At 45.1% G+C, this 13,326-nt stretch overlaps 1 protein-coding gene across 23 annotated transcripts in view; it reads left to right on the top strand.

The window, feature by feature from the left end:
• The window catches only part of LOC144509397 (protein 4.1-like), a 233,803-nt gene extending 221,371 nt beyond the window's left edge, over nt 1-12,432 (top strand). For all 23 annotated transcript variants that reach the window (XM_078238218.1, XM_078238217.1, XM_078238219.1 and 20 more), the window contains 3 exons: nt 587-667; nt 5,064-5,168; nt 9,738-12,432. In XM_078238218.1, the coding sequence (XP_078094344.1) occupies nt 587-667; nt 5,064-5,162 (180 nt within the window). In that variant the 3' untranslated portion in view covers nt 5,163-5,168; nt 9,738-12,432. The remainder of the gene's footprint in view (nt 1-586; nt 668-5,063; nt 5,169-9,737) is intronic.
• The last annotated feature ends 894 nt before the right edge of the window (nt 12,433-13,326 follow it).

The following is a 13,326-nucleotide window of genomic DNA, read 5'->3' as shown; positions in this document are numbered from 1 at the left end:
TGATTGTTTGTTTGTTGCTATTGTGTGACTAAAATGACCTGTTTACATTTTCTAGTATAGTGGATTTATAAGGTATATGAATTTAGATTGGAACGGTAGCACAGTGGTTAGCACTGCTGCTTCACAGCTCCAGGGACCTGGGTTCGATTCCCGGCTTGGGTCACTGTCTGTGTGGAGTTTGCACATTCTCCTCGTGTCTGCGTGGGTTTCCTCCGGGTGCTCCGGTTTCCTCCCACAGTCCAAAGATGTGCGGGTTAGGTTGATTGGCCATGATAAAATTGCCCCTTAGTGTCTTGGGATGCGTAGATCAGAGGGATTAGTGGGTAAAATATGTAGGGATATGGGGGGTGGGATTGTGGTCGGTGTAGACTCGATGGGCCGAATGGCCTCTTTCTGTACTGTAGGGTTTCTATGATTTCTATGAAGGAAATGTGAAGTTAAATTCACCGGTTCTGTTATTCAGCCAACCATCAGGCCAATATGGCTCAACATTCCAGTTCAATCTTGTGAAGAAACAGAAATTTATATACTAAGGTGAATGCCTAAATGCAATAGAATTTAAGCTGCCGTTTTCACTATCTTTCAGACTATTAAGGGAGGGATTTCAGAAACCAGAATTGAGAAACGGATTGTAATCACAGGAGATACAGATGTTGATCACGATCAGGTGAAAATTATTTTAAACTATGCAATAGGTTTCTAGCTTACATTTAAAAAAATAAAATCTTGAGGAAGGATATTAAACCTCAAACGAACAAATAATCTGTTAGAATCATACAGCGCAGAAGAGGCCCTTCGGCCCGCAGCAACACATTAGAAACACCTGAACTAATCCCATCTGCCAGCACTTGGCCCATAGCCCTGAATGTTATGATGTGCCAAGTGCTCATCCAGATACATTTTAATGAATGCGAGGCAACTCGCCTCTACCACCCTCCCAGGCAACGTATTCCAGTCTGTCACCACCCTCTGGGTAAAAAAGCCACATTCCCCACCCCCCAAACCTCCTGCCCCTCACCTTGAACCTATGTCCCCTCATCACTGACCCTTCAACTAAGGGGAACAGCTGCTCCTTATCCACTCTGTCCATGTTGCTCATAATCTTGTACACCTCGACCAGGTCACCCCTCGGTCTTCTCTGTTCCAACAACCTCAGCCTACACAACCTCTCATAATTTAAATTTTCCATCCTAGGCAGCATCCTGGTGAATCTCATCTGCGCCCCTTTCAGTGCAATCACATCCGATAATGTGGCGACCAGAACTGCACACAATACTCTAGCTATGGCCTCACCAAAGTTCTATACAACTCCAACATGACTTCCCTGCTTTTGTAATCTATGCTCGAAAGGCAAGTGTCCCATATACCTTTTTCACAACCTGTTAACAATGCTTCTGCTTTCAGAGATGTGTGGACAAACACACCAAGGTCTCTTTGTTCCACAGAACTTCCTAGTGTCCTACCATTCATTGAGTACTTTCTTGTCAAATTACCCCTTCCAAAGTGTATCACCTCACACTTTTCAGGGTTAAATTCCACCTGCCGCCTTACCTTCCCATTTGACCATTCCGTCTATATCTTCTTGTCGCCCAAGACACTCCGCCTCACTGTTAACCACCCGTCCAATCTTTGTGTCATCCGCAAACTTAGTAATCGTACCCCCCACATAATCCAATCAATGTCATTTATATAAATGACAAATAATAGGGGGCCCAATACTGATTCTTGTGATACGCCACTGGACACTGGCTTCCAGTCACTAAGAAGTCTCACAACACCAACAGGTTTATTTGGTAGCAAACGCCACTAGCTTTCGGAGCATTCGCTGCTCCTTCATTCCAGTCACTAAAGCAGCCTTCTGTCATCACCCTCTGTCTCCTACAACTGAGCCAATTTTGAATCCACTTTATCAAATTACCCTGTATCCCATGTGAATTTACCTTCTTTACAAGTCTCCCATGTGGGACCTTGTCAAAGGCTTTGCTGAAATCCATCGACTGTACTACATTGTCTGTACACCTGGTCACCTCCTCAAAAAATTCAATCAAATTTGTTAGGCATGACCTCCCTCTAACGAAGCCATGCTGATTATCCCTGATCAAGTTTTGCCTCTCCAAGTGGAGATAGATGCTCTCCTTAAGAATATTCTCTAATATTTTCCCCACCACTGACATGAGACTCATTGGTCTTTTTTCCCTAGTTTATCTGTACAACCTGTCTTAAGTAGCGGAATCACCTTAGCTGTTCTCCAGTCATCTGGCCCCTCCCCCATGGCCAGAGAGGATTTGAAAATTTGGGTCAGAGCCCCTGTAATCTCCTTCCTTGCCTCCCACAGCAGCCTAGGGCACAATTCATCTGGACCTGGATTAAAACTACCAAACCTCCAATACCTTGTCCTTCCCTATGTCAATTTGCTCAAGAACCTCACAGTCTCTCTGTGAATTCCATACTATCATCTTTCTCTTGGGTGAAGACAGATGTGAAGTATTCATTCAACACTCGACCATTGTCCTCTGGCTCCACCCATAGATTGCCCCTTTGGTTCGTTCTCTCTTTAAAAGCAAATTACTGCGGATGCTGGAATCTGAAACCAAAAGAGAAAATGCTGGAAAATCTCAGCAGGTCTGGCAGCCTCTGTAAGGATAGAAAAGAGCTGACCCTTTGTCAAAGCTAAAAGGCAGAGAAAGTGGGAGATATTTATACTGCAGGGGGAGGGAATGAAAGATGAGTCTTAGCCTCAAAAACAAAGGGAAAGGCTGCTAACAGCAGTCCATAGAGAGAATAGAAGGTGTAAATGGCAGAGAAGCTGAAATCAGTGGGTAAACTGTGACAGATGAAGATTTCATTTACATGTTTAACTGTTCTCTGCCTTTTACTACTTTATTGTCTTTCTTTATTTTTCTTTACCCCCCCCCCCCCCACTCTTTCCCCCACTTTATCCCCCTTTTTCTTACCTTTTCTCGCCCTTTGCTTCCCCTTTTCCCCTTTTTCTCCATTTTACCTCTGTCCCACCCATCCCCTCCCCTCCCCCCACATCTTCATCTGTCACAGTCTACCCTCTGATTTCAGCTTCTCGGCCGTTTAGCCATTTACACCTTCTATTCTCTCTATGGACTGCCATTAGCAGCCTTTCCCCTGGTTTCTGTGGCTATGACTCGTCTTTTATTCCCTCACCCTGCAGTATAAATATCTCCCACTTTCTAGGCCTTTTAGCTTTGGCAAAGGACCATCTGGACTCAACGTCAGCTCTGTTCTCTCCTTACAGATGCTGCCAGACCTGCTGAGATTTTCCAGCATTTTCTCTTTTGGGGCCCTACTCTTTCCCTGGCTATCCTCTTCCCATTGATATACTTATAGAATATCTTGAGGTTTTCCCTACTTTTAGCAGCCAGAGCTTTCTCATATCCCCTCTTTGCATTCCTAATTGATTTTTTAAGCTCCACCCCGCACTTTCTATACCTCACTAATGCCTCCACTGATTTGCTCCCCTTGTACTTATTAAAAGCCTTTCTTTTCCTTCTTGTTGCATCCTGAATATCTCTGATCATCCATGGTTCTCTGGGCTTGTTATTCCTACCTATCACCCTCGAGGGAACATGCTGGGCTTGCACCCTCCCCATAACCTTTTTGAATGCCCCCTACTCCTCTTCTGTAGATTTTCCCATTAGTAGCTGTTCCCAGTCTACCTTGGCCAGATCCTGTCTTATTTTACTAAAACCGGCTCTCCCACAATCCAAAATTTTTTTTGCAGCTTGTCTATTTTCTTGCCCATAACAAGCTTGAATTGTGCCATATTTTAAGTTTCTTAAGTTTATTTCTTAGTGTCACAAGTAGGCTTACAGTAACACTACAATGAAGTTATTGTAAAAATCCCCTAGTCGCCACACTCCAGTGCCTGTTCGGGTACACTGAGGGAGAATTTAGCCCGGTCAATGCGCCTAACCAACACATCTTTCGGACTGTGGGAGGAAACCGGAGTACCCGGAGGAAACCCATGCAAACACGGGGAGAACCTGCAAACTCCATACAGACAGTGACCCGAGCTGGAAATCAAGACAGCAGTGCTAACCACTGTGCCACCCCGTGTGTTGTTAGTGAGTGACAGGTTTCATAATTTAAAATTTGTGCTAAAGTTTGCATTACTAATTAGTTACTACTGGAGAATTTTCCCCAATTTTAAAATGATTCGATTAGTTCACAGCAGAAGCAATGGCCTGGCCAAGATGGAGTGACCCACTTTGTGGCCTCCACCAGTATCAGTGTTCATCCTGCTGCCAGAAGGTGGGTAAAAATTAACATGGAAGCTTAAAGGAAGTTGTCCAACCACATCCCCTCCTTCCTTTAATCCTGAATTAGTTACAGTGAGAAGATTTCTAAACATAGAATAAGAATCCTTCCCCCCTGTGGTGCAGTGTGTTGTGGCTCAGTGTGCTGCACCTGTACAATGCACCCTTGTGTTCATTTACACCTGCTTCAAGGTGAAATAAGTAGCTTAATCCAAATGTGTGTTAGTGTCAGTGGGCAGCATGGTGGCACAGTGGTTAGCACTGCTGTCCCACAGTGCCAGAGACCTGGGTTCAATTCCAGCCTTGGGTAACTGCCTATATGGAGTTTGCACATTCTTCCCCGTGTTTGCGTGGGTTAATCTCCGGGTGCTCCGGTTTCCTCCCACAGTCCAAAGATGTGCGGGTAAGGTTGATTGGCCATGCTGAATTGCCCCTTAGTGTCAGGGGGATTAATAGGGTAAAAACGTGGGTTTACAGGGAAAGGGTGGGATTGTTGGCGGTGCAGGCTCAAATGGCCTCCTTCTGCACTGTAGGGATTCTATGTTTTTCTCTCCATATTGCTCAACTCAAGGCATGATCTTTTATTAATTTTATTAAATTTTGCATTGACATTTTTTTAAAGAAAAGTTACATGAAAGTTTCACCGAAGAAATGGAAAAGAAAAAAAACACATTTGATGATAATCAACATGTTGCAGCAGCGTACAAGAGCAACGGCGCGATTAGACAAATGCATGATTATTCTGTTCCCACCTTTAACATTCTTGGTTTTTTGTAGGCTTTGGCACAAGCCATCAAAGAAGCCAAAGAGCAGCATCCAGATATGTCCGTGACCAAGGTAGTGGTTCATCAAGAGACAGAGGTAGCTGAGGAATAAGGCCAGGTAAAGCTTTTAATTCTTAGTATTTATATTGAAAGACAGCAGTATTTTTTTCCGAAGCATCATTAAATGAAACAGATTGCCAATTAGATTGTATACCAGTATTTATGGGCAGAATTTTATGACCTCATCGCACCCGTTTTGTGGCAGGAAAATATCGTAAAATTGGGCGTGATGCAACTAGTGGGAATGGCGCCCATTCCCATTTTACTGAGGAAAAATATTGGTGCGATCAGGAGCCTGCCCCAAACGGGCGAAACGCAAATTTCTTTCTTTTTTTTGCATTAATCACAATGTAATTAGTGAACTTCACTCCCAATTGTCACCTGCCTTAACCACCTCGTGAGCTGCAGCCGGATCGGTCAGGAAAACACCTCGTGCAGAAAAGTCACATTCAGGTGCTTGGTCAGTGAGGATGAGTGGGTATGGGGAGTGTGTTCACCGGGGTCTGTGGTGGGGGTTATGGGGAATGTATGTTGCTGCGGGTTTGTGGTGGAGGGGTGTGGGGAGTGCGCGTTGCTGGGGGTCTGTGGTGGGGGGGTATGGGGAGTGTGCGTTGCTGGGGGTCTGTGGTGGGGGGGTATGGGGAGTGTGTGTTGCTGGGGGTCTGTGGTTGGGGGGTATGGGGAGTGTGTGTTGCTGGGGGTCTGTGGTGGGGGGTATGGGGAGTGTGTGTTGCTGGGGCTCTGTGGTTGGGGGGTGCGCGTTGCTGGGGGTCTGTGGTGGGGGGGTATGGGGAGTGTGTGTTGCTGTGGGTCTGTGGTGGAGGGGTGTGGGGAGTGTGTGTTGCTGTGGGTCTGTGTTGGGGGGTATGGGGAGTGTGTGTTGCTGTGGGTCTGTGTTGGGGGGTATGGGGAGCGTGTGTTGCTGGGGGTCTGTGGTAGGGGGTATGGGGAGTGTGTTTTGCCGGGGGTCTGTGGTGGAGGGGTGTGGGGAGTGTGTTTTGCCGGGGGTCTGTGGTGGAGGGGTGTGGGGAGTGTGTTTTGCCGGGGGTCTGTGGTGGAGGGGTGTGGGGAGTGTGTTTTGCCGGGGGTCTGTGGTGGAGGGGTGTGGGGAGTGTGTGTTGCTGGGGGTCAGTGGTGGAGGGGTGTGGGGAGTGTGTGTTGCTGGGGATCTATGGTGGAGATGGCCAGCTGCTTACCATGCCCCGTGGCCTGTGATGCCCTTGGCAATCATCCTTTGGAGGCCCTGGACCTTGAGAGCCCTGACCGACTTCCAGGTGTCAGGGATGTATCCATGACATCCTCTTCTTCTTACTGCCCTTGAGATGCCCCAGTGTCAGGAAGGGGGAGTCCGAAGGTGTCGCCACAGCCGCAGTCTCCTGGGTGGAAGGCACTGGGATGGACTCGAGCCCTTTTTCCTCCCTCGGGGTTCCAGTGGACCGCTGGGACACTCCATGGGACGGCGGTGCTTCTGCAGTGAGCTCCAGAAGCTCCGGCGTCACCTGGCCCTGCCAGTCCTGGAGGATCACCTGCATTTTTGCCATGGTGGCTGAGCCCTCTGCAATGGCACTCTGAGTCGGCGGCCACCTGTCAAAGGCAGCAGCAAGTGCTCTCTGAGACTGGGCCTCTCAGCCATGACCCTCTGTGACTGGGCCACGTTCTCAAAGGCTGCTGCCATAGTCCGCTGTGTCTCAGCGCTGTCCCGCTGGGTTTCCTGCAAGCTCTGCAGGCTCTCAGCCATGACCCTCTGAGTGGGCCACGTTCTCAAGGGCTGCAGCTATAGCCCACTGGGACTCCGCTGTGATATCGCTTGGAATCTGCTGCTCACGATGAGGATTTCCAGGCTTTCTACCGTGGACACCACCCTTGCAGTTTTGGCTTGGGAGCCACGCAGGACAGGGAATAGCTGGTCCATCTGAAAGCTTTGGGACTCCTCCCAACAGCCTCGCAGTCGATCCAGCGTTGCTGTCAGCCCCTCCCGCATTCCGTTGCTCTGTTGCTGCATCTCCAGCAGCTGAGGGAGAAGTGGTCAGAGTTCCAGCATATAGCCTGGGGCCAGCTGAGTCCTCGCCTCCGACAGGCCCCCACGTGCCAGAGGCCTCGGATGTTCCCCCCCCTCCACCCAATGCACATCAGCAGATGTGTTGTGCTCACCAGAGAGTGACCCAGATGCCTCGCCACTAACGTGACCCACTGATGAGAGAGTCTCTGGGATGGTGAGTTGCAAGGTGGAAGCTGACGCAAAACTGGTGCCGGCCTCGGAGGTCCCTTCATCCGCTTCCTCCAAAGAGTCTTCCAAACTGTCAGAGGCAGGATGGATGGGAGTAGTAGGGTGAGCCGCAATGCCAGATGGCCCAGGCACGTCTGGTCCCTTCCTGCATCACAGGACACGAGGTTAAGTGCAAGGGAGGGAGAGGAGCCTGGGCTGCATGCAACTTACTTCAGATATCTCCAACAAGTGGAGGATTGGCAGGTGCTCACTTTTATGCTCCAGCCAGACCATGCTGTCGCTAATAGTCAGCATCCTCCCCCTCTCCCACTAATTCCAGTGCACGCTTCTCAAAAGGGGTGAGGACCCGAATCTCAGGCACACTACCCCCTGTCTTCACCCTCTCCTGGCGATTATGGGAATTCTTCTCATGTAGGGACAGAAAGAGCCATGTAAAATCTGATGGCATGAGCCTTGCAGGGTTTCAGGGGTGGCCATCAGAGGGCAAGGGTTTATGATACTCTTGGATGGGAGAAGGGAAGTGCTTGGGGTCAGGGACTGGAAGCATGCAAGGTGCTGGGGTTGGGAAGGTCTGGGGGTAATTTAGGGGTAAGATGCTAGATGAGGTAAAACACCCTCACCCTTGCTGCCCAGATGAGGTCATTCAGTTTCTTGCAGCACTGCTTCCCGGTTCTCCTGGCCAGTGCCCTGGCACTAACACATGCTGCCACCACCTCCCAGGCTGCATTTCCACCCCTTCCCCTGGGGCGGTGTCCTGCTTGGGGAGAGGGTGTCCTGCCTTGCCTCCACCTACTCCAGCAACCTGGCAAGATCTGCATCCGAAAATCTGTTTCCTGGAGGCCATTTCTTCCTGCACTGCCTCCTGTCTGTCCATCCTTGGGGTTTTTATGGAGCTTTCCCTTGTTAAGGCAGATCAGCTGCAGGCAGTTTGGGTGAGTCAAGCGCCCGTTAGGGCATTCTAGTGAGTTTAAAGCAGTTTGCCTTGTTTCCATGGAGGGGAAGCCAAGTCAGCACTTCCAGGTGTGCAGATGGAGTTTGGGGGGGGTGGGGGGAGAGGGCCGTGTCACTCAGCCATCGGGGCCATGGGTGATGAGGGGGCCATGGGGTGATGAGGGAGCCATGTGCAGGTGGGTCCTGGGGGGACGGTAAAGGGTTAGTAATGTTTGGGGGGGGGGGTAGTCTCCGATGTCTGTGGCGGGGAGGGGTGGATGACTGTGTCTGGCCCGGGTGGGGGTATCTGTCAAGAGTTGTTTTTCTTCTGTTTTTCCTGCACATGCGCAATTTGTGGCTCCGATCCGAGCTGCAGGCCGTCTGGTGAATTAGGCCCCGCCCACTGCCTCCAGTGGCTGGAATCGGTCTGGTCCATATTTTCAAAAACTGAGTGCATATGATTGGGCATGAAAACTCGACCGAAAAACGGATCAGGAACTCTCCTGTTTTCACGTTAGCTGGACACTTAGGAAAAATCTCGTAAAATTCTACCCGATATGTTGAACCAGATTCGGTATGAGTTGAATGACAACATCAGGACAGGTTTGAGCTGTTAATGTAGTGTCCTGTAACAAGGGATGACATCCTAGGAGACCTCAAGTCATTGACTCATCAGAACTATTGGACAGCAGACAGAGAATATTGATGATCTGCATTACATAATCCTGGTTTGGATATTTTCATCAGTAGCTGAAGTGTGATGTGCATCTTTGCTCCATTTAAAACAACAATTTGTGCTTTCAACCATTCTGTCTCTATAAAACAGCTGTAGATAGTTAAGACAATGGTGCAGCACCTTTGTTTTACTGATTGGCTATCTGTTACTTTGGATGTACCTTCCACACAGCTAGTCTTGCACGTGGTGATGCTGAGCCAAGAGTATGTATTTCCCCCAGGGAATGAAAATCAACAGATCTTGTACACCATCCATGTCAGCCCAGCAGTAACATTGACCTTGCTTTGGAAGGCCCTTTTTGTGGAGATCAATTCATTCGTGGGACATGGGCCTCGCTGGCTGGCTGGCATTTATTGCCCATCTCTAGTTGCCCCAGGGCAGTTGAAAGTCAACCATTCCTGTGGCTCAGAAGTCACATGTAGGCCAGACCAGGTAATGTTGATAGATTTCCTTCCCTATAGGACATTAGTGAACCAGTGGGTTTTTCTGACAATCGACAATGGTTTCCTGGTCATCAGTAGATTCTTAATTCCAGATATTTTTTACTGAATTCAAATTCCACCATCTGCTGTGGCAGGATTTGAACGTAGGTCCCCAGAACATTAGCTGAGTTTCTGGATTAATAGTCTAGCGATAATGCCACTAGGCCATCGTCTCCCCACAGCCATTGCTGTGATTTAGTGAAGAGAGAGATGTATTTAAAATCTACTAATACAATATTTCTTGTGTTACAGAAGAAAATGCTGCAAGCAACTTCTTTCCAAGTCTTACTGCTTGACCATTCAATGGAATATTTTTATACGTTTTTAGGATCTGACCACTGCCATTTGCGTTTATTTAGCAACCCTTCAATAATCACCAAATCTTATAAATGGAACCAAGTACACAAAGGACATTTGAAAAACGAGGAGAATTCTAAGCCAGTGTGTAAACTTGGACTGTTTTCTGTAGTTTTTTTTATTACATGGAAACATTCTATTTGATACAGTTTTAGATGCATAGATTTTTACATATTTCAGTACCTAAAAACACAGGTTGAGAAAACTGCTTTGCTTTTGGGTTTTTCCCCCACTGGCTGTTTTAGTGTGCAAAACATCAGATTGAATTTCAGTATTTAGGCTGAAATGTTGAGTAGTTTGTGAAGAGTGGAGAAATGAAATTCCAGCATTTTTCAATCATGAAACATTTTATACTGTGAATTAAAGGAGCTGTGAATAGTTGTGAACTTTGACACTTCAATTTCTGACATCTTATCAAAATGAATTGTCATTTTTACATTTCTAGAGCCTTCTACTTTTATTTTACATTTAAAAGCTGTTGTATCCTTTTTCAAAGTTAAAGAAGTTTCTCGAGATTCAGCACCAGCGAGTGGGCAGTTCTGCCATTTGATTGATCTCGATGGAGTTTTGATAAACAATGATCGAAACACGCAAGTTTGCAAAAGAAAAGGCTACTTTTTTTGTAGGGGGGCAGCTTTTAAATTTTTATTCTATTTTTAAAGATAAACCTGTAAAGGACTTCAGAAAAAGGATATAACAACTTTGATATTATCAGGAAGTTGTACAAGGCTTCAGAACACCCAACCAAAAAAGCTCATGCATTAAGTAGGATTGTGATCATCAAGTGCTAAATTAAGTAATATGGAATAAATTATTTAGAATAATTTTTTTTTTTTACAAATGCTTTTTTTCTTGTGTTTCAGATTTTAAAAAAAATAACGTCTGTCAAATTCTCAAAACATACATTGTCTTGGCTGGATAATTTAAACCCTTAATATATTCTAGCTGATTATCTGCAATCTAATATGTTATATTTCTGTATAAAGTTTTTTGTTTTCCTGCCAGCAGGACTTATCCAGCCCAGGATGTTGCTGGCAAGATTTAAGTGCCTCTCTGAACCAAGAATCATGTTTGCAGTTTAGACATTTGAAAAATATTGAGGCTCTGAAGTAGCTTTTAGTTTTTTTTTAATAATGTAAAGCAGAAGAAGAACTTAATTTCTCATGCACATTGATATATTATGCTGTGTATGCATCCAAGGGGCTTATGATCCCAATCCTACTGTGAAAAGCAGCTCTGTACTTTTGAATTCCATTCTTTTTAGATGTGATCCCTACTGATTGAAGGATTTTTTGTAAAGTTCTTTTTAATTATATAATTGTATAGAGTTAGCAATTTCAGATCTTTACTCCATCGGCTTTTAATATTAGGAAATCTTTTGATGGAAAATTTTTAAAAATTGCAGAGTCTTTGTAGATATTAATTAGTGGGAATTATCTCAGTGTTGTGGGACTTCAATCACACCATGATCATGCTGATGATGTCATAGGAAAGTTCAGTAGTTGCATTTGGTAGCTGGAAGCATTGACTGAGTTCTTCCTTCTTTGGCTTTTTGAATACAGTTTTAAAGAAATAAAACCTTTTGATCAGAAAACTGAGTTGCAAAACCTTTGAATCCATTGTGACTGTGTGGCCTTAATTATTTGTGTGTCTTTCCCAGAATTTGTTAATGCCTCAAAATCCAGCCCAGTGCAGTTGCATGTTTCTGAAACCAGCAGGTTGCATCCAGACTATGATCTGCCATTTTCTTACTGTAAAAATGCTGAGAATCCAACCTTCTGAAAGAAACTTCAGAACCTGAACTCCAGTATGTTTTTAAAAATATCAAAATAACATTTTATTTTCAGTACATCAGCCTTCATGTACTTGTGAATGTGATTAATTATATACCAAGCTTTTCCGTACCAAGCTCGATCTAATACCTGGCCTGTCATGTTTTAAGTATGATGTGGAGTTGCCAGCATTGGACTGGGGTAGGCATAGTAAGTGGTCTCACAACACCAAGTTAAAATCCAACAGGTTTATTTGGTAGCATGAGCTTTCGGAGCGTTGCCCCTTCATCAGGTGAGTCTGATGAAGAGGCAGCGCTCCGAAAGCTCGTGCTACCAAATAAACCTGTTGGACTTTAACCTGGTGTTGTGAGACTACCTACTATGTTTCAAGTAACAATGGACTAAGAGAATGTTACACATATTGTAATTGAAATGTGCAGTGTCAGAAATTGAGTCTTCCAACTTTATTAACAATTTTGCAAATTATTAGATTGTATTTTCAAAGATTTGGTGAGTTTACACAGAAATCAGACTGCCGGTGACAGATTCATGGAAGTATAGTTTTTAAAAAAGTAGTTGGTAATCTTATTTCAAAATAGACTTCTGAAGAATGCAGTGAGCTTTACAATACATTTGACTTGTTAAATATGTTCAGACAGATTTGAAAGTTAACAAAAACTGCATTATAAGACATTGACACTCCAGTTGTTTTGTTTTATAATTATATTTGGTTGGCTAGCCTTTGAACACTGTGCATTTTGGCTTTCGTCAATGGAAATTGTGACTAGCCAATAATAAATATGCTGACTGCACACAGATGAATGCGTATTAAATCTTTGTGCTCTCTTCCCTGGAGCATGTGATGAGTTCAAGTTGAGTGCTGGAAGCCAGATGTTTGTATTGATGTGCATGTAAAATATTAATGTTAAAGCAACTTACCTTCAAAATAAATGTACCTAATGACGTATTTATCCTGCCCTGGTCCTGGTAAGCTAGGTATGATCTGCAACATTATCAGTACCTCTTGAAGCCCTCAGGTCTGTTTGGCACAGTAGGTTAAGCATACTTGCCTTTCATCTTGGAATCCTGGATTGAAGTCTTTCTGCCTACCGTAATGATTGTGATGATAGCGAATTTGGGCCAGTCTCAATCCAGATCTTAGTGGGTGAAATAGTCTGCAGTACAACACTGCCCTAAATGAATCATGAGGAAAATGAAAAATGTGACAATAATGTAATAGGTGTTTTCTCCTGGTAGCATTAAGGAAGACTTGTCATGCTTTATTCTGTAAATGCTGATGTGAAGTACCTGATGCTGTATTGCACCCTCTTTAAATCAAAAACATCTGGACATCTCTAAGCTTCAACCCATGCCTCTTGTTTCTAATGCATTACCAGGGTACAGTGTACTTATTTTCTTTCTTTGGAGGAAAGACTGTTGATCAGGTTTTGGGCCATTATATTAAGCTTTTCAGCATTATAATGTAAGCAACTTAATTTTTTTCCCAAATCTAAGGAGGACTTGTACAAAATGAACAAGCTTCAAGAGAACCAAAGGAACATTATAAAGAATTATATTTTCGGCCCCAATGACTCTGCTGTTTCAGACGAATTGTTGAGGAACACAGATGGGCTCAACCCACTGATTGAATTGATCTCAGCCAGAGTAGCACAAAGGGAGCTACAGTAGGCTTCAGTGATTCTGGTTAAGGA

Source organism: Mustelus asterias, chromosome 21, assembly GCF_964213995.1.
Source record: "Mustelus asterias chromosome 21, sMusAst1.hap1.1, whole genome shotgun sequence".
NCBI lineage: Eukaryota > Metazoa > Chordata > Chondrichthyes > Carcharhiniformes > Triakidae > Mustelus > Mustelus asterias.
Note: the sequence above shows the minus strand (reverse complement) of the source record. Positions and strands in the feature narration are given on the sequence as shown.